We start from the raw sequence: 20,876 nt of genomic DNA on the forward strand, positions 1-20,876 counted from the left end.
AGGTCAAAGTCTATGCTCATGTTCTAAAAGTCAAGCTACTGTGCAACCATTATTTCCATTGTTTTTAACCTGAAAGTCTAGCAGGCAAAAGTCTCTAAGCACCATCCTTGATATCTAATGTTGAGGGTGGGAAAGAACTTACTGCCAGCCTCCATGAATGCTTCAGGAAGGTAGGTGAAGCCACTTTCTTGTTCCAGAGAATTCCCACAGCTAGCGTGCTCACCAGGGCGCTGCAGGTTGATTATTGTTTTTATGCCCTGACTTTAAGGAAAAGGGGCAATTAGTCACTGAGAGCTGGAGTTTAAAATTTTTTAATTATTTTGGCATTAGTAAACATTAATTGTTCTCAAATCTTTATTTAAAATAAGCTTGTCACTGCCTATTTTTAAAAGGAAAGCACTTTTTCACTTGATGGCACAGCCAGTGAAAGAAAAACACAGTTTTGTTCATGACAGTTGTGAAAAAGGCAGCATTTACCTGAGGAACTGCTCGATGATGTGGTACTTCTCGAGGAGCTCAGAGGATGGGCGAGCCATGGCCAGGATATTGTCAGTGACCCTGAAGATGATGGTAAGGCTAGTGAGATACATAAATAGAATCCAAAAGTTTTACCTGAAAGTATGATTTTTTTCTATGATTTCAACAATTCTGTAAGAATATTTTGTCCAAACCTGGTTTCAATTTTATATCCTCATAATGTGATGAGAAGCCGTTAGCTCCTCCTGGAAAAAAATTCCAGGACATAAAGTATTTATGAACTCTGACAAAATGTCTACAAGGACTCTCCAGAGATTCTTGTAGACATGATGGAGAAACCTCAGCAAGTGGCAAAGGTACCAAATGTTCACAAGTTATCCAATCAATGGTTGGTGACTAGAAAGCCAACTGGGAGGCACTTATGATAACTCAATTGATAACTTGATTACCTAAGGTTGTAAATGGGCTACTAATGCCTGCGTTATATAGTCAGAGTGAGAATTCAATATGATACAGATATAAAGTATTCAGCACAAATCCTGGCTGTAGTCATGAATAAATACTGAGTTATTGTAATTTAGCAAAACCTTCTGAGTCAGTTGGGCTTCAAGCATTAACTTTTCCACTTGCTAGCTGTGAAGCAAACTAATCTCTTGAAACATCAGTAAAATGGCATTAATAACTCATAAGAGTTTTATGAAAAGGAGTGAATTATTATAACTTGAAAGCATCTGGCATAGTGCCTACACTATAGGCAAAAGGATATTTATAGATGGATGGACAAATGGGTGGATGGACAGACCAAATAAAGCTCTAGTTTCTCTTGTTAGGGCTCTAGCTTTAATCTGTTCTGTTCAAATATCTCATCAGGGGCTGGTGTGAGCCACAGGTATTTTAGAGGAGTAACAAAGATGTTAGATTAGCACAGTAAGATCCAAAAGATTCTCTACCCTGTAATAATGTATAACATTTAACAGAGACCCAAAGGTCTAGGATCCCCCAAATTCATATGTACTTAGCATAAGATGCAGAAAGATGCAATGTGAAAGCAGTGGAGGTGAAAGCGGCTCACACAGTTTAATCAACAGTAAAGTAAAAGTATTAATGGCCAGAGCTATGCTGTTAGAAATTTACTTGTCTGCCTATGCCTCCAGAATGTGTGCTTCTTGGTGCCCATAGTGTGACAGTGATAGTTCTGAATATATCTAGAAAGAGTGACAGTGACACTGACATGGATCCTAAATTATGTCACTACAGATGTACACAGCAAATCCAACACGAGAAATTACAGCATGCAAGTTAGAGAAGCTATTTAAGTTAACAAATACCTAGTTTAGAATGGGTTCTTGCTGTATAAAACAATTCATTACTGGAATTCTTTAAATAGAAAATCCTTCTAAAGTCTGTTTTAAACATGACTTGATATGATTTTCAGCATTTTTCAGATGTCATTATATCACTGAAGGTATATCTGACTAGCTTATTGTTAGGAATAGAAGGCAGCATGATTCAAAAGTGATACTAATTATACCTACACGCCAGAAACAATGAAAGCATCTTAGGTTGTCTATTGAACTGACAGCCTGTTACACCTCAATTAAGGCAGGCTGAAGTGTATTTGTATGACAATACATCTTTTCCTAAAGAATATAAGAACAACATTAAAGTGATTCGAAAGCTTGCCTGGATCGAACAGAAGAACTAAATGTGTGACTCATAATTTTCTCAGACTCAGAGCTGAGCATTTGTATTCCTCCTGGAATATGGTAGCCATCTAATCACTCACTTCTTCAAGCTACTCTACATACATCATTTCACTTGATTTGAAAACACACCCTTAGGGTTTTGGCTTGATTAATTCTAGTCTCTAGATGAGAAACTAAGGCTGAGGAGGCCAAGATCCCATAGCTGGTCTAGAGTAAAGCCAGGGATGGCCTCGATGTTCCTGGACTTGAGAGCTCACACTGCCATTTCTATATCCTCTGTCTGTAGCTAACATTCACAGGCTCCTTCTTTTGCCTTATAGCTATGCAAGAATGACAGGATCACTTACCAAGATGAATAAACCCCTTTAATGGCTTGCTCCTGCTCACTCCAGCGGGCTGGGTTCTCATACTTGCAGGCTCTACCACCACATGCCATGGAACATGCCATATGTCCAGGGATGACATGCCGCAAACGCTCTCCTACTTTGGTGTACTTTGGTGTTGGACGTCCAGAATTTCCTATAGACCACACAAGGAGGGGAGGATTCATAATCCACCAGTGTCCCAAAGGGATGCTCACGGGGAAACAGCTCCATTTATCTCAGGATCATAGATGATGAGCACCCATGTGACATGCTCTTCATCTAAAATTCAAAAAGCTTTCACCTATAATAATTTCCTCACTGAATATTGATAATAAAAGAGAACTTGTAAAAACAAATCCTTTTCAAGGTGAAGAGTTTTGTTCAAAACCTGCATTTTAAATATTTTTAAAAACCCACAGAAACAACGGTTTCATCTTTCTCACATATCCATTCAAAATTTTACCACAATCCTAAAAACTATAACAAAATTGTCCATATTTAAAAAGGCACAAACACAACATAGCCTATTGATACGTTTTAAGTTTAGACACAAAGATATGGCAATTTGTAAGAAGAAAACGAGCTTTACTTTTTCTCTCAAGGAAAGTTGAGTTCCCCTCTGCACGGCTGACAGAAGACACAGCTACCATCACCTGAAGAGAAGATGAGGACAGCAGTTTTGTGGCAGAACCAGAACCACGCCGGGCCTGCTGGAGCCTCAGGACTGGGTCTGACGTGGAATGCCGGCGGCCCTGCAGAAAGGAGCTGAGGAAGTGGACAGCCGAGGGCCGCTGAGACACGTCCTGTACCTGCATGGTACTGGCTCCAGGGAGGCAAGAGTTGGAGGCAGGGAGAAGTCAGCCCTGGCTTGCTCAGCGAGGAAGTACACTGAGACACAGGCATCGCTCTGTATGATCTAAGAGCTATTCAGGATAGGCTGACGCGTTTCCATAGTGACCAACAAAGAAACTACTGATTCCCACTTAGATCTGAACAGGCAAAAATCCTACATAAGTGGATTGTGCTATGGACAAATTGTTCAAATATATTGAGGAACAATATGCATTTTAAAGAGATCATTCCTAAGCCTAGACAACTCAATTTAATTTCTCAAATGCACTTAAATATCCGATGCTCTAAGAATTGCTTCCAAAACATTGTAATGCATTTTGAAAAATGGCTTTATAATGCAAACACTGTTTACACACAGACAAGAAGGTTTAAAAAAAGTTGTAATCCCTTTTATAGCTTGTCTCTGGGTATTATGAGCAAAAGAAATCTTTTCTATTACTCTTTGAGCAGGGTAAATTAAAATTAATTGTAATAAAGATATGCTGGATACTCTACAACATTATTAAAAGATCATTGAATTTTTGCATAACCAGTACACTAAATACAAAGGAATATTATGTTGTAATTTATACATAGACAAAATTTTTAAAAAGCCAGTATAAAGTCTCCTAAATTTTTTTATAGCCAATTCTGAGCTCTATATCTTCTTGATAGAAACACTTGGATAGAATAAATCAAGGTATTTTAGAGCACATATATTATCAGAAGACAGTTCATTTCTAGAATATGGAACTCGTTCGTGATTATGCCCTGCTAGAATATAACTCTTATAAGTATGTACTATACTTCTCAAAAACTCAAAAATATAACTCTCTGCCCTTTGTCCCATGAAAGGAAGAAAGCTTTTAGGTCTTGGTGAAGACATATAAAGAAAATTCACAAAAGCATTACATTTTAAAGGAATTAGATGAAGATGAGGTTGCAATTTGAGAATAAAGGATATAAATTATGAACACAGAAACTGCAACAACTGCCAAGGCAAGCATTGTCCGCCTCCTCCCTTGTTAATGTCAGGCCTCGCCTTCACTCTTCACTCCTGCTCTCTGCACAAATGGTATTTTATTCCACATAAACAGAAACAAAACTATTTCCATAGATAAGATTCTTTTCTGTTTTAATGATCATGAATGCTAGAAGCAAGTTTCTTTTTAAAATACCACCCCCATTTCACCAACAATATGTTCTTTTGTCCAATTTGGTGTCCCAATTTCTATTCCATGTGTAGTAGAGCATCACACTCTTATCATTTAGCATCCAGAAAGGGAGAAAGTTTTTTCACCAACTCAGCTTTCCTGTCTGGAGGAATGAGCTGAGGAACATTCTAGGCAAGGCCTGCTAGCCCCTCAGGACAACACAGGAAATGACCAGTCTACAGAAATTTGCATGAAAAGAAAGAAGCATGGGAGACAGGATTAGGAAAGCAAGGTAGCATCTAATGGCAGGAAGCCATCGGTGCTCTGAAGTCTCTCCTTTGTCCTGGAGAGGACAGTGGCAGTGGGGCTGAGGGACACTTCAGTCGTGGACTGCCATAGTGCTGGAGGTACTGCTGGGACTTCAGATTACATTACCATAGGGATTTGCAGCCAGTTTTCACATAGCCCAGACACAAAAAGTGAGAGATCCAGCAAGCTTCACTGGGGACACAGGTATTTAAGGAGACAAGAGGGAGTGACATTATAAGGAAGTCAAATTTGATGAAGGGGAAGACTTACTTTGATTGAGCTAAGAAAGGGTTTTCATATCATCTCAAGAATAATTTTTGTAGCCAGGCACCAGATTCAAACTAGGATCACGGTTCAAAGCCAGGAAAGTCTGAGACTCTTGTTTCCAACTAACCCCCACCCCCCCAAAAAAAAGCTGGAAGTGGAATTGTGGCCTGGTAGAGCTCTAATTTGGAATACAAAGAACAGTGTCTAGGCCCTGAGTTCAAGCCCTAATGTTGGAGGGAAAAAAAAAAGAGGAAAGAAAAAATTTTGCTATAAAATCCTGAGAACTGGCCAGGCACTACTGGCTCATACCTGTAATCCTAGCTACAAAGGAGGCTGAGATCTGAGGATCACAATTCAAAACCAAACCTAGGCAAAAAGGTCATGAGACTCTTATCTCCAATTAACCACCAGAAAACTGGAAGTGGAGCTGTGGCTCAAAGTCGTAGAGTGCTACCGTTGAGCAAGAGTTCAGGGACAGCATGCAGGCCCCTGAGTTCAAGCCCCACGACTGACAAAAGAAAAAAAAAGAAAAGAAGTCCTAAGAATTGGCCTGACATAACACTTGAGCTGTCCAAGTTACTATACAGTCAGAGACCCTGTATCAGGAACTAAGGAAGTACATCCCAGAGTAAACAAGAATCTGCCAGGCAAAAGTAGCCCTCTTGGCACACTTCCTCAGCTTGCTAACAACAGGGTGTTAGGAATACACCCTGCATCCATCTGGCACATGAAGTGGAACTGTGCCCACCTCCTAGGCATGAGATGGGCATAGCAGCTTTCAATTCCCCACTTGTCTGAAGGATGGCTCCAAAATTATGCCTTGGTAAAATGCCTAATTCACAGCCAATCCAGTTTTATTTATGCCACAGAAGGTGTTCCTTATGCCCATTAAGAGGCAGTTTTTCAGTCCCTAAGTAATACACTAGTCCACTTTTCCTTTCCCAGTGTGTCCAAATACTTCAGGATTTTCTTCATATTTGTAATTCAGAGTACATTTTCCCTACCTTTTAGTATTGGAATTTTTCTCATTCTGTTTCTGTCTTTTTATTATTTTCATTTCATAGAAGAACAACAATGATTAGAATACATTAATTTGGTGCACCACTGTTTACTTAATCCTTAGCTGTTGGGTGTTTGGGCTATGGTAAATGATTTTTATTTAGAAATAAGGCCTTAAAATTTTCAGGATTGGTACTTTTTTTTTTTGTCTGTATGTATGTGTGCCAGTACTGGGGCTTAAACTCAGGGTCTGGGCGCTGTCTCTCAGCTTTTTCTTCTCAAGGCTAACATTATCACTTGAGCCACACAGCTCAACTTCAGGGTTTTTTTTTTTTTTTTTTTTTTGCTGTTTAACTGGAGATAAGAGTCTCACAGTTTTTCTTGCCTAGGTTGTCTTTAAACCATGATACCCAGATTTCAGTCTCCTGAGTAGCTAGGATTACAGACATGAGCCACTGGCACCTTGTAGTTTTTAATTTCTATATTTCTCCTTCAGTAATTTCCTAGAAATGAATATATGACTGGTGAGCAAACAATGTTCAGAGCTCATACTTTTATTAGTCGAATCTTTTTGTTGGGGGCGGGGCTAGAGGTCATGGGGCTAGAATGCTAGCTGTCCCAGAGTTTCTTTTGCTCAATGCTAGCACTCTACCACTTGAGCCACAGCACCACTTCAGCCTTTTCTGAGTAGTTTATTGGAGATAAGAGCCTCACACTTTTCTGCCCAGGCTGGCTTTGAACTACAATCTCCAGATCTCAGCCTCCTGAGAATTACAGGCATGAGCCATCAATACCAGGCCCATGTTTTAAAAACCAAGCATGTGAAGCAGAAATGAGGAACATTTTCAGTCACTCAGCACAACACAGCACAACCCTCCACTTCATCAGAGCAACAACAACAAAAAACCAGCACTGATATGAAGAGAATAGAAACAGGACTTTGATCTGCTTTTGTGTTTACCACTTATGCTCCAGCAATATGGCTGGTGTTATCATTTTTGCCTTCATAGCATGTTTTTATTCATAACACACTGTCCTAAAGCAATTATGCAAACAACTTTAAGGGGATTTCTTTTTTTGCTTGTTTGTTGCCAGTCCTGGGGCTTGAACTCAGGGCCTGAGAACTGCCCCTGGCTTCTTTTAGCTCAAGGCTAGCACTCTACCACTTGTGCCACACCCTTTCAGATTTTTCTATATATGTGGTGCTGAGGAATCAAACCCAAGGCTTCATGCATATGAGGCAAGCGCTCTACCACTAAGCCATATTCCCAACCCCCTTTAAGGGGATTTCTAGTTCTTAGAAGCTTTTTTACTTGTACCCAATTGGTCTTTTGTATTCTCTTCAGAATAAAGTTTTCTTTCAATTTTGTGGGTAGATTTAGTTATAAACCCATACTAGATTTCACACATGTTGCCATCAAGCTTACTTTCTTTCTATAAGAAATTATATTTATTCTGCCATTTAAAAATCAATTTAAAAATAAACTTAAGATGAATGATCAATTCTTAAGATGAATTATTCAGACTCATTATACAAAGTATTTTTAGTTAAAAGTCAAAAATTGGAAAAAATAGAAGCCACATTTTTAGATAAACAGAAATAGTAAGACTATTTTAATTTCCATTTCATGTCTTACATAACATGGAAATAATTTACTCTGATGGCCACAGAATCTTTAGAGCCATTCACTGCTCTAGACCTGCCCATTCTTCTGCTCCCTCTTCCTCTTTCACAATTACGATTTATTAGCAGGTCACAAGAACCAAGGCTACTGTTGTTTTCTCACTTACCTGTTAATAACAGATCTATTTTTCCCTTCTCTGGCAAATGGATGTTTCTAAATAAGTACACAGAAAAAAATGTTTCATCATCTTCATTTCAGGAACATCAAATCACAGGGCACCAAAAATTAAGTTTCTGTCTTACTCTTCTCCCTACTTCCAAATATGTCACTTGGGGAAAGAAAGCATGCCCAACAGAAAGTAGGAAAAGGTAATGCACACAATCAGTCCTGAATCCCTGAGCTACTAAAATCACCACTGTGTAAGCAGAATAAAGATGGTGGGTGCCAAGCTGAAGTCTCTAGACTAAGCACCTTTGTGGTCACTGATCGGTTTGCAGTCAGGTAGGCAAGACAGCCAACTTAGTCTACTTAAAGGACAAAATGAGATATTGATCACTGGAAATACAAAATGGTCACACTCTGGATAAACAGAATAAAAACACCAAATGCACTGAACTGTACCAGTAAGCGTTCAGCTTTTTCTCTTTTCATTTCTATGAGTATGTAGTTCAAACACCAAATAGCCTGGGCAGATTTGGAATGCCAAGTACTGGTCATTTCTTTCAGTGTTTCAGATTTCAGCAAGGCCCATTCTTTCCAAACAAACTCAAACAACAGCATCTGTGAGAGACGGGGCTCCATCTACTTGCACTCTTATGTCCACAAACAAGTCACTTCAGGAAATTTGCTGTGAGGCTGACTTTCCAGCCTTGTGTTCTCCATTTTTGTGACGAAGGGCTCACTTCTTAAAAGGTAATTTAGATGTTCAGTTTTAGATGACAGCTCAAAATGTTTCCTAATGTTGATTTAAAATCCATTTTTCTAAACATTGATTCCAATCTTCCCCCTACCAACCCCAGCCGCCCCCCCCAAAAAAAATCTCTTTGACTTGCAAATGTGAAGACACATTTTCTAAGGCTTCCCTTATTAGGACTAAATCGTTCGTTGTTCAAATGTTCCTAGTCTCTCACCATAATTCTTCTTCTGAAGGCCTTTCTTCTCCCGCAGTCACAGTTAAACAGCTATTAAAACAAACAAAAATTTCTATCACCTGTCCCATCCTCAGCTGGTTCAGCTCTGGCGTTTGCCTCTAGTGTCCACTGAACATTGCTCTTGCTAAGGCCTCTAGTGATCCATTTTAAGTATAGTTCTCTTTTTATTTGATTGATCAGCATACAACGTAGTTGAACAATTGAGCTTTAATTTTTTAATACTTTAAAAATATGATGTTATTGTTATTAAGGGGTTACAAAGGGTTACCATTTCATAAGTCAGGTAATGAGTACATTTCTTTTTTTAGACAGTTACCCCTTATTTCACTTTCACCCATTTTCCCCTCCTGTCTCTGCCCTCAAGTTACATAGGTCATTTTCCACATAGTATATACTGAATGGCATGATTATATTTGTTCACTCTTCCTCCCTCCTTCCCTTTCTGCGCCTCACTTTTGCCCCCTCTATAAAGGAAAAAAAATACAAAAGCAAAAAAAAAAAAAATCACCACCATCAACAACAGTGACTCCCTCCTCCCCAAAAGACTCATGTTTCCATTTTTTGGAGTTCATTTCAATAAACAGTATTTTAAATGTTCAAAGAAATTACACCTTTGAGTTCTTCCCCTAATGATATCCTCTTATACATTTTTAGTCTGTGTGTGAATGCCTAAAGTCCTGTATAGATTATCCATGTCCAGTTATATTTTAGATCTAGCTTCCACATAGAAGAGAAAACATGTGCCCCCAGACTCACTGAAGGTTCAGAGATTAATCACCCCAGCAGTGTTCCTACAGCTTAAGGGCCCAGTTCTAGATCACATATAAAATTTTTCTGGTCCTGTCTCTTTTATTTATTTTACTCTGGGACAAACTCTTCAGTCTTTTCATACCTGACACTTCTGAAGTTATCATACAGAATGTCTCTCAATTTGAATATCCATTTTACCATAATTAGAGTCAAGAAGCCCTGACATTTATTAATAAAGAATGATATTTAGGGTGTTATTTCTACTAGGGTCTTCTTGGTGGATGCAACTGAAGAGTACATGTTTATATAGAGGCATACATGCCTACCACACACTTGTATCTATATTTATTTCTCTCTATATATTTATATGTGTGTATATATATGCATATATATTAAACTAATAGTTCATCCTGATACTACCATTTGCAAACCAATTCTACAAAGTTCTTTAAAATTTTCTCCCTTTCTACAGTCCTACAACTCACTAAGAAGAATAGCTAAAGAATGAAGGAATTATGTAAGAATTTGCGGCCTCACTATCCCGGCTAAGCCTTTTTGAGTGTACAGTGGTATCATACTCTGCTTCCCCACCCCCTCAATACTGGAATTTGAACTCAGGGATGACATCAAGCTTGCTAGGCAAGTACTTTATCACTTGAGCCACATCTCTAGTCCTTTCTGCTTTAGTTTATGCATAAATAGGGTCTTGTGTTTTGTCCTGGGCTGGCCTTGAAGAGTGATCCTCCCACTCCAAATTCCTACAAATGAGACAAGGATCTCTTATTCTGATTTGATTTCCATTTCTCTAATTAGATAATACTGTTCAGCATATTTTCATATGCTTAGTTTGTATATATTTTATAGAGAAATGTCAATTTGAGTTCACTGTCCAGTTTTGAATGTTTTTTTTCTGGTTGTTGAGTTTTAGGTATTCTTTATATAGTCTAAATATAATTCCCTTAATAGATATATGATTTGTAAATAATTTTTTCCATTCTGTAGGTGGCTTTGTGATCCTGTTGTTAGATGTACAATGTATAGAAACATGATCTATATGACAAATTACAAAGGAAGTGGTAGAAGTAGAAATCATGCTGAAAGGAAATTATACAAGTTAACTCAACAATCCCAAGAACAAATCAACAAAATCAGAGAATAGTGTAGAGAAAAGTTAATATAATCCAGTGTTCTGAGTATACGCAGAACTTTTCAACTCAACAATAAAAAGATAACCCAATTTTAAAGTGGTCAAAGGATTTGAATAGATGCTTCTCCCCAAAAGATATATAAATGATCTGGGTGCTCATGGCTCATACTTTTGTAATCTTAGTATTCAGGAGAGTGAGATCTGAGGATTGCAGTTTGAAGACATCCCAGGAAGAAAAATCCATGCAACTCTATTTCCAACTAACCAGTAAAAAAGCCAGAACTGGAGGAATGGCTCCAGTAGTAGATCACTAGCCCTAAGTGAAACACCTGAACAAAAGCTTGAGACACAGGTACCACAAGAGACGGGGTGGTGTCACATTAATCACTGGGAAATGTAAAATCAAAGTAAATCAAAGCCATTTGATTGAAACCCTCACCCTTCAGCAACAAGTCTCAACAGTGGAGTTTGAATCACAACCAGTTGACAGTCGGCTCATCATCTCCCTCCATGTTAGTGACCCAGTTGGGAACTGAACATCTATCCCCCTCTTAGCATCAAGAGACCTGAACAACATACTGGGGCTAGTGAGCCCCTCAACCTTTCCTCAAACTTTGGTCTTAGTGAGGACCAGCAGAGAAACCAATTTCCATATCTAATTGGCAGCAACAAGACTAAAGAAATGAAGCAAGGCTAGCTGGCACTCTGGCCTCTTCCCATATCAGTGGGGGGACTAATCCTCCCCACCTCTGCCGCCTCTGCTGTCAATAAGGCAGAAGGAGACAGAGAGAAGCAAGGATGATCACTTCCTCCTGTCGTCAATGGTCAGTGGGGGAGCTGAGCTCCTACCCGTGACTGGTATCTATCCATGGGGAGAAAAGAGGTGATAGGAGATCAGATACTGGGCATTAACACTACACTTCCTCTGTGCCACAGGGCACATCAAGGGAATGGGTTTCAACCATAACTTACAGCAACAAAGTAGTTACCTTCTATTTCCCCTCTCCCAAATAGCAGTGGGGCCTGGATCATTAGTTTTCTGTTTCTCCCTCTCCAGGGAGCTGATCTTACACCTCCACTCAAAGACAATGTGACAGTGGAAGGCTGTGCCCCACTTTCACTATTATTGAAGTGTCAACAGAGCTGTTTGAGAAGTGAAATTCCACTGCATTAATGTGCAATGAAGCAGGGTGGTGGTAATAAGTCCTCTGTTTCTGTTGTCGTAATAAGGTAGAGTGGAAAGCTAAGAATACCTCTGGATTGCATCCTGAGCTATACTTCATCACAGAGATTGCCTGATAGATGAGAAAAAATTGGTCCAAACTGTCCAGAATATGGCTGAAAATTATTTGTCACACCAAGAACTATGAGTATCACAACTTGAATGAGAAGAAAAAACCAACAGATACACAATATATTGAAATTATTCAATGAAAACTTTGATTATAATGTGTTTGGCATTTATTTTTGGAAGAACTGGGGCCAAGTGCCGATGGCTTACATCTGTAATTCTAGCGACTCAGGAGGTTGAGATCTCAGGATCATGGTTTGAAGTCAGCCCAGGCAAGAAAGTCTATGAGACTCTTATCTCTAATTAAACACCCCAAAAAGCCAGAAGTAGAGCTGCAGTCCAAGTGGTAGTGGGCTAGCCTTGAAAACAAAAGCTTAGGGGTAACACCCAGGCTATGAGATCAAGCCCAAGACTTGCAAATCAAAATAATAATAATAATATCTTAAAATGTTCTCTGATCATTATGGAGTCAAGCTAGAAAGAAGTAACAGAAAGACAACAGAAAAAAAATCTCTAAAGACTTAGAAATTAAGTATTAAACTTAGAAATAATTCATGATTTTAAAGGGGAAGCCTAAAGGAAACTACAAAACACATAGAAATTAATCAAAATGAGATTAAAACACATCAAAATACATGGGAAGCTATTAAAACAGTTATGAAGAAAATTTCTACCATTTGATGCTTATATTAGAGAACAGGAATTAACCTAAGTTGTAACCTAAGTTTCTAGAAAAAATAAGAGCATAATGGACACAAAGTAAGCACTGGAAGGATAAGCATAAGATCATGAATTGATTAAAAACAGGAAAACAATAATGAATGTTAGCATGCCACGCTGAATTATTTCTCCTACATTCTTAACTACTGGGGCAAAGCTGAATATGATTTTCATTAGGGAAACATCAATTAAAACCACAAGAAGGGCTGAGGATGTAGGTCAGTGATAGAACACTTGCACAGCATGTATGAAGCCTTGGGTTTGATCACCAGCACTGCAAAAACAAGCCAAACCAAACCACAACAACCACTACAAAAAAAAAAAAAAAAGCCTACTAAGACATATCATTATGCCCTACTTGAATTATTACAATAATGACACCTAATGCTGGTGAGTACGCAGAGAACTTTTTCACTGATATATCACTAGTGTCAATGTATAATGGTATAGCACTTTGGAGAACAGTTTAATAGTTTTGTGAAGATTAACATGATCTAGAATGCAGTATTTACTTATCTATTACTATAGAGGAGTTTGAACTTAGGACTTTGTGCTTGTCAGCAGGTACCAAGTGCCAGTGGCTTACATATGTAATCCTAGCCTGTCATGCCTCCAAGGGTTCCATTATTTTTTGAGATGGGTTCTCTCTTTTGCCCAGATCAGCTTGTCCACAATATCCCTATGTATGTTTTCTGCCATAGCTGGGATCGACAGGTACACACCCTCATGACCTTTTCTTTTTTTTCTGTTGTGCATAAAGTTTTTTGCCCAGGCTAACCTGGAGATGATCTTCCCGACCACCACCTCCTGAGTAGCTATGATTACAAGTGTGAGCCACTTGCGAGTGAATGTTTAATCTTTATACATCATAGTTCCAAACTAGAAATGACTCAGAAACTCCTCAATGAGTATATGCATAAAAAACATTATGATATGGCTCATCAATAAAAAAGGAATGTACGATACACACAAAAGCCTGGATGTTGAACCCAATGGAATTATGTAAAATCCTAATAGAAGAAAGAAGGGAAAAGCTTTCATGGTTACTACACTTGTGGGAAGAAATAGTTTACAAGGGAAATAGTGAGTACTGCAGTACACTACTGCATATGTTTTAGATGCTTCTTTCTAAAATCAAGGAAACTAACAGTCAATCTGACACCTAGAAGCTATCCACAAATGGTAGTTACCAGTAGTATTAGTGCCTAGTACCTCTAGAGTCAGACATAGCACACAAATGAAGGAGGAGCTTCAAGAATTTGCCAAGATCAGAAGTGGGAAACACTGGTTTTCTTGATGAAAGACAGCACCCCCTGGTGGAATGGCCTGACTCCAAAAGAACACAACTTGTTCTCAGAAGAACCAATTGTTCTCAGCAAGCATTGAACTACAGTATCTTTGGTTAGATTTTTCCTCCTCAACTCTTCCATCATCTAATCCACACTTTTAAAAGAAATCCAGCAAAGCTTCTTCTTCAGTAGGACTAAAGTGAACCCAGAGTGAGAAGATATACATATAGCAATAAGCATTACCCCCCTTCCCCCCCCCCCAAAAAAAAAAGTATTCAGCATCTCTTCTGGCTAATGTTGGTGATGGCAGCACAACTGTTATGGTTCGGTTTGGGTCTTCTTTAATGACCCATAAGCACTTTTTGAAGGGTGTGGTCATCAGCTGTGCTATTGGGAGGTGGTGAAACCTTTACAAGGTGAGGCCTAATGGAAGGAAGTTGGAGGTGTGTCCTAGATGGGTACCAAGACCCTGGCTCCTTCCTCTCCCTTTCTTTCCTTCTCATTCTTTCTCTCTTCTCTTCTTTTTTTTCTTCTCTTTTCTTCCTTCTCTTCTCATCCTCTTCGCTTCACTTACCACCCCCTGCTTCCTTGGCACCATGAAGTGAGAAGTTTACTCTCTCACATGTTTCTGCCCCACAAGTACAAAAGCCATGGGCCTAGGCAACCATGGGCTGAGACCTCTGAAACCACCAGCCAGACAACTTTTCCTCCTTACAAGTGATTTCTCTCAGATATTTTGCCACAGTATAGGAAGCAGAATGACAGATCCAATGAGGCCAACAAGGAATAAGGTCCTCTCCCAGCTCAGAATTTTAACATAGTGAGGGACAAAAATGACAGCAGGATTTTGCCATTGCCTGCTTCCTTGAGCCTGTGTGTCATAGAAAAAAAAATCCACGCAGTGTGTGGGAAGGGGACAGGGGAGAAAAGAGGCACTGAGAGAACAAGGCTTGAGTGCTTCTGAATATGCTTCATAAGTGGTGACACTTACAAGAAATGAAAAGAGAAAGAAATGAATGGTTGATTCACAAGTAGGCGTTTCATGAGAGGAGCAAATGCATAATCTGAGACAAACATTGTTTGCAACACTCCTTTTTAAAAGGCCAAGATCATTATTCAGGGTTTTGAAAAGAAATTCTAACAGGCCAAAATGGTAAGGAGGAAGTAAACAAAAGGACTTAAATAATACCTGGATCTGGAATCATGAAATAAATAAGAGACTTTTCTTTCACATTCATTCGCATAGTTACTTTTATTAAATACTAGCTTGTATAAAAAGATTTTTTAAAGTTATATTAAAGTGACAGTACCTTCCAGGTTTGCAGCATACCCACTGTGATTTACCAAAGTGGAATATGGGTGTTCATTCTGAGATAAGACTCCGGCAGCCATGGTCATTTACTAAAAAAAGAAAGAAAGAAAGGAAAGAAGAAAAAGAGAGAAAGAAAGGGAAAAAAGATTATTTTCTTACAGTTTGCCCTGGAAGATATTCATTTACTAATCATCCATACATAATATGCTAACGGATGGCCATCCAATATGGCAGTGAGTCATTAGCTGACTGCTGACATTCTTTCTCCTCCCTTCTTTCCTCTTTTCCCTTCCCTTCCTTTCCCTCTCCTTCCCTCTTCCCCTCCCCCATTCCCCTTCTTTTCTTCCCTTCCTTCCTTCCCAGGGCCTTACACATACTAGACAAGTGCTCTACCACTAAGCCACATCCCCAGCCAGCTACTGATACTTGACACATAGCTAGTTCAGGATGGGATATATGGTAAACATTAAAAAATAAAAGATTTTAAAATCTTGGTACAAGAAAAGGGAAATAACTCCCTAATAATTTTTCCCATTGATGGCACATTTAAATAATATTTTTATATGTTGGATTAGATAATTACTAAAATAAACTTGCCTTGATTCTTCGTATTTTTAATGTTACTACTAGAAAATCTAAAATTCAATCCATGGCTCATATGAGCTGGATATGGTGAGGACCAAATAAATCAGATTCTTCCTTGTGTATTTAATCTACTGAGAAAATAAGATGTAGACACAAACAAAAAAAATGTAACAAGATATAACCACTCAGACTGTGCAATCTGAGGGTGAGTGTAAGACTTCAAGGAGGAAGCCAAATTGGAACTAGGCTCAAGAAATAGTACATATTGTAGACACAATGGTATCCTAAAAGGAGCCTCTTTTTCTACAGAAGAATGGATTGTACCAAGTGATGGTTCACCGCATCAACCTGTGGTTGATGATCTTTATCTAATGCATAACTTAATCTAGCTCATGCTAATTTTTATGCCTAAGGCATTGCTAGATTGCTCAAGCTGCTAAATAAATCTTGTTTTTTTTTTTCTTGAGACCTTGTGTCACTATGTAGCCCAGGCTAAGCTTGAATTTGCAGTCATCTTGCCTCAGCTTCCTGAGGACTAAGATTATAGTAAATCTTTCTGTATGTTACAAAAAAACAACAACACATTATCACATTTCTTAAGCTCTTAATAAGTGCCAGATACAAAAATTAACACTTTTTTTAACTAGAACTCTACAAAGTAGCTATTTATTCCCTGTCTCAAAGGTGTGTAAATCATTTCAGAAGGTTAATATACACATGAAGGAGTAGAAGGCAATCCCATCCTTCAGGTTTGTTTTTTTTTCTTACTATTCTCTAGTTGCAAATAAAACTGTAAAAACGGTAATCTCAACAATTCTGAGCCTTTAGGAAAACCAACATGTCATCTAATGCAGTAGTTAGACTAACTGTACTTCAATTAAACACTGATTAAAATAAATATCACTTGTGAATTTATTACTATTATTTACAAAATAATGGTTTTCATTGTGACATCTTTACACACATGTATAACCATGTCCCCAGTTACTCTCTTACCCTTCCCCTTGAAGGTTTCCTGTTTCTTCCTTAATAGATTCCCTCCTTTCACATCTTTTTTTTAAAAATTAATTCACTTTATTGTTATTATAGAGGTGATGTACAGAGGGATTACAATTATATAAGTCAGGTAATGAGTACATTTCCTTTCATACAGTGTCCTCTTTTTCCTCAATCTCTCCCACTCCAAATGTAAAATTTTATAAAGTATGAAATTATTTTCATAAAATGCAAGGATATAACCCAGAAAAGCTTATATAATGCTGACCATGATGCATGAGAAATTCATATATAATTCCAATTTTTCTAAAAAATTAAAATAATTTCAATTTGGTTATGTCAGTAAAAAATTAATTTCTTTTTTTGTTGTTAACGTTGTTCATGGGGCTTGAATTCAGGACTTGGCAGTATCTCTGAACTTTTTCACTCAAGGCTAGTGTTCTACCACTTTGAGCAACAGGGCCACTTCTGGTTTTCTGGTGGTTAACTGGAGGTGAGAGTCTCAGATTTTCCTGTCAGGGCTGGCTTCGAACTATGATCCTCAGATCTCAGCCTCCAAAGTAGCTAGGATTACAGGTGTGAGTCACTGGCACCTGGCCGAAAAACATCTTTTTAAGCCAGCTGGATTGTAGCTCAATGGTATAGTACTTGACTAACATGTAGCATGACCAGCACTGCCAAAAATAAATAAATAAAAAAATTTTAAATTTCTTGATCAGCTGGGAATGTAGCTCAGCAGCAGAACATGCATGAGGCTCTGGATTTGGTCCCCAGTATTGCAAATGAAATACTGTTTTAATTATAAAAAATCCAAATGTGAGCCAGATGCCAGTGGCTCACGCCTATAATCCTAGCTACTCAAGAGGCTGAGATCTAGGATTGTGGTTCAAAGCCAGACCAAGCAGGAAAGTCCATGAGACTCTTATCTCTCAGGCCCAGAGTTCAAGCCCCATGACCGATCAAAAAAAGAAAAAAATCCAAACGTGGGCATTGTCCAGAAAACTTATGTTTTACTTAATAGAGTTGAACTCTTTAAACTTGTTCATAGAAACATTCTGACTTGTACTAATGCTTTGCATATTTGCATTTGTATTAAAAATCTACATACAAATGAGAATGGAAATTAAAAATCCACATACAAATGAGAATGGAAGAGCTGTTAAATACCTGATTCCTGTGCCTTATTTTTCTACTTATAATCAAATACTAAGATTCTGGATGGAAGGCGGAGTGGAAGAGATGGGAAATCTTTCTTTTTATTATTGTTGTTATATCTTTAAAGATGAAGTATTCAAGCTGAGGGTCTGGGGCTCACTCAGGAAACTGTTCTGAGGATAATGGTTTGAAGCCAGCCCAGGCAGGCAAATCTAAGAGATTTTCATCTCCAATTAACCACCAGAAGGCTGGAAGTGGAGCATGGCTCTAATGATAGAGTGAGTGCCAGCCTTGAGCAAAAAATGTCAAGGGACAGTGCCTAGGCCCTGAGTTCAAGCCTCAGTATCAAAAACACACACACACACACACACACACACACACACACACACACACACATATTCCCACTAGCTAATTAGAAAGCCAAAGTTATAAGGAAGCTCAGAAGTCCTCTAGCTGGCCTTATACTTAAACGGAGTATGGAGATACTCTCAATATCTTTGTTTAACAGGAATTGACATTATACAGCTCTGGTCTGTAGAAAGATCTTGGTAGTGCTGCCTCTCTTCCGTATCTTCCCACTAGTTCTACTTCTGCCAATACAGACCAATATACTCTTTCTCCTATACATCTAAAACTAGCCATTGTGTTCCCCTCACTCCTGATTTATGTCTTCCCAAACAATGCATCAGGGGTTCATTCAACTTCCTTCATATGGAATGCTCTAAACTGCCTCACTAGCCTGGATGCCTTTTCCTATTCATGTTCTATGGTCATTAAGATTCTATTGTCCAGAGCTAAAGTTGATCCCCCAGATATGACAGAACGGAACACAACAACTAGTCACCTCCCTTGTTAGGATTGTATATATGCCTAGCCTGTCATCATACCAGTATTTTCAGCAGTTTCAAATACATCAGAAGACATCAACAGTCAAAGGAAAAAACCTGGCTAAAAATGATTGGGAACATATTTTGAGGTTAAAAATAAATGCTTACAAAGTTTAAAGTGAATAAATGGCACAGAATAAAAAATAAAATGTCTCCATCTCCTACTCCACAAGACAACTGTTTGCTCTGGAGATAAACACTTGCTCTGATTATTCCTGGAGGGTAAATCACTATGCTTAGGTTTGGAGTTCTTATGGCATCCTCCTTCCCCCACCCTCTTTGTGTGATATAAGGAACTGAACTCATAGTCCTGAAAATGCCAGACAAGTAATCTGCCACAAGCCACATCTCAATTCTTTTGTTTATATTTTGTTTTGGAGACAGGTTCTTGCTACCTTTACCTGGGCTATCCTTGAACTTGTGTTAATCTTTGTCACTGTCTCTGAAATGGCTGGGATTATATGCATGAGTCATCACACCCAACTTTATTTTATCCTTTCTAACCCATTGAATTCTAGATATAAAAGAAGAGGAAACTGGTTTGTTTACTCTCCCTTCTCCCAATACCAAACCACCATCCATCTGAGTATCTTTGTAATTTTAAGTATCTTTTAGCCATCACTTATTCTATGGGCTTCAGTATCTTGATTCCCTCTTTGAAAAGTAAGTTAGTTTGCCTGTCCATTCTCTCTTCCCTGATATTTCCAAGTCTTGCCATGTATATCACTTCTCGCATAGTAAGATTTTTAATGTTGCCAGATGCCAGTGGCTCAGGACTATAATCCTAGTCAAAAGGCTGAGATCTGAGTCTTTTAATTCTGAAAATATCTATATTATCCACATTCTTGTAGGTAATTTAGATACCAAATTCTATGTTAGAAAAACATAGCCATCTCAAAATTTTGAAATTATTGTGCTACTCGTTTTAGCAAATGCTACTGATGAGAAGTGTGACGTCAGTCTGAGGTTTATGTAAACTGCATGATCTTACCCTTTGATGTCCTGAGATTGTACAAGGGTATGCGGTGGAGGTCTTTTTCACTCACTTGATTAGTTCTGAAGGGACCTTCCAATATTTGGATCCAGTTAGTTTCCTTCAAAACTAAAATCAATTGTGCACATGCACTATGATTTATATTAACTGCTTTACTTTACAAAATCTGTCATTCTCATAAAATCACTTTGTGAGGTATTCCCTATTATGATCTCCATTTGCTAAGACCATGTGGATCTAGACTGCAAAGCTGATGCTCTTAACACAAATCTGCTGTGCCCCACAGGAAGATTAGAGCAATTTATGTAAGCTTTTAAAAGGTAGTTACGGGCACTTTAAATTTTAGCAGCAGCATCTCACTGTTGTTTTGCTTTACATTGCTTTACTTAGTAAAGTAGCACAGCTTTCCAGAGGATTTTTCTTATGAACTTCCTGTTAATCAACTGTGGCTTCAGAGCCTTGCTCTTCTTCCTATTAGAATGGTTGTCCTTTCTTCTTCATACATATCAAATCTCATATTACCACATAATTGATATCATATAAGTCAACACTGTCACATATGAAGCAAGTCTTTTTAACAATCAATTTATTATGTTAATTATAGTAATGGTATGTTGCCTGGCAACCTGACTTTTTCATGAACTCCCAACCGTACAAAAACCATAAGTTTGCTGTTTTTGTTTTATGATACTAGGGCTTAAACTCAGGGCCTTGCTCTTGCTAGACAGGTACTTTACCACTTGAACTATACCGTGAGCCCATTTGTGCAGTTTCTTTACTTTCTCAGGTTCTAATGGTTTATCTAGTAAGCAAAGCCTTCAAGAAAGGTCTTTGCTAGTAAGAAAGGCCTTCTCTAGTAAGAAAGG

The 20,876-nt window shown here is 38.4% G+C and overlaps 1 protein-coding gene across 4 annotated transcripts in view; it reads right to left on the minus strand.

Annotated features, from left to right (window-relative positions):
• Positions 1–20,876, minus strand: part of Ptpdc1 (protein tyrosine phosphatase domain containing 1) — a 67,962-nt gene that overhangs the window by 18,158 nt on the left and 28,928 nt on the right. For 2 of the 4 annotated variants that reach the window (XM_048341279.1, XM_048341126.1), the window contains exons 2-5: positions 15,392–15,482; positions 2,531–2,702; positions 478–558; positions 143–261 (exon numbers count right to left, since the gene is read on the minus strand). In XM_048341279.1, coding sequence (XP_048197236.1) covers positions 143–261; positions 478–558; positions 2,531–2,702; positions 15,392–15,479 — 460 coding nt within the window. In that variant the 5' untranslated portion in view covers positions 15,480–15,482. Of the gene's footprint in view, positions 1–142; positions 262–477; positions 559–2,530; positions 2,703–3,128; positions 3,804–15,391; positions 15,483–20,876 lie in introns of those variants that run through there. The other 2 variants (XM_048341363.1, XM_048341198.1) reach the window with 2 other exon arrangements.

The sequence above is a fragment of the Perognathus longimembris genome, chromosome 1 (assembly GCF_023159225.1).
Source record: "Perognathus longimembris pacificus isolate PPM17 chromosome 1, ASM2315922v1, whole genome shotgun sequence".
NCBI lineage: Eukaryota > Metazoa > Chordata > Mammalia > Rodentia > Heteromyidae > Perognathus > Perognathus longimembris.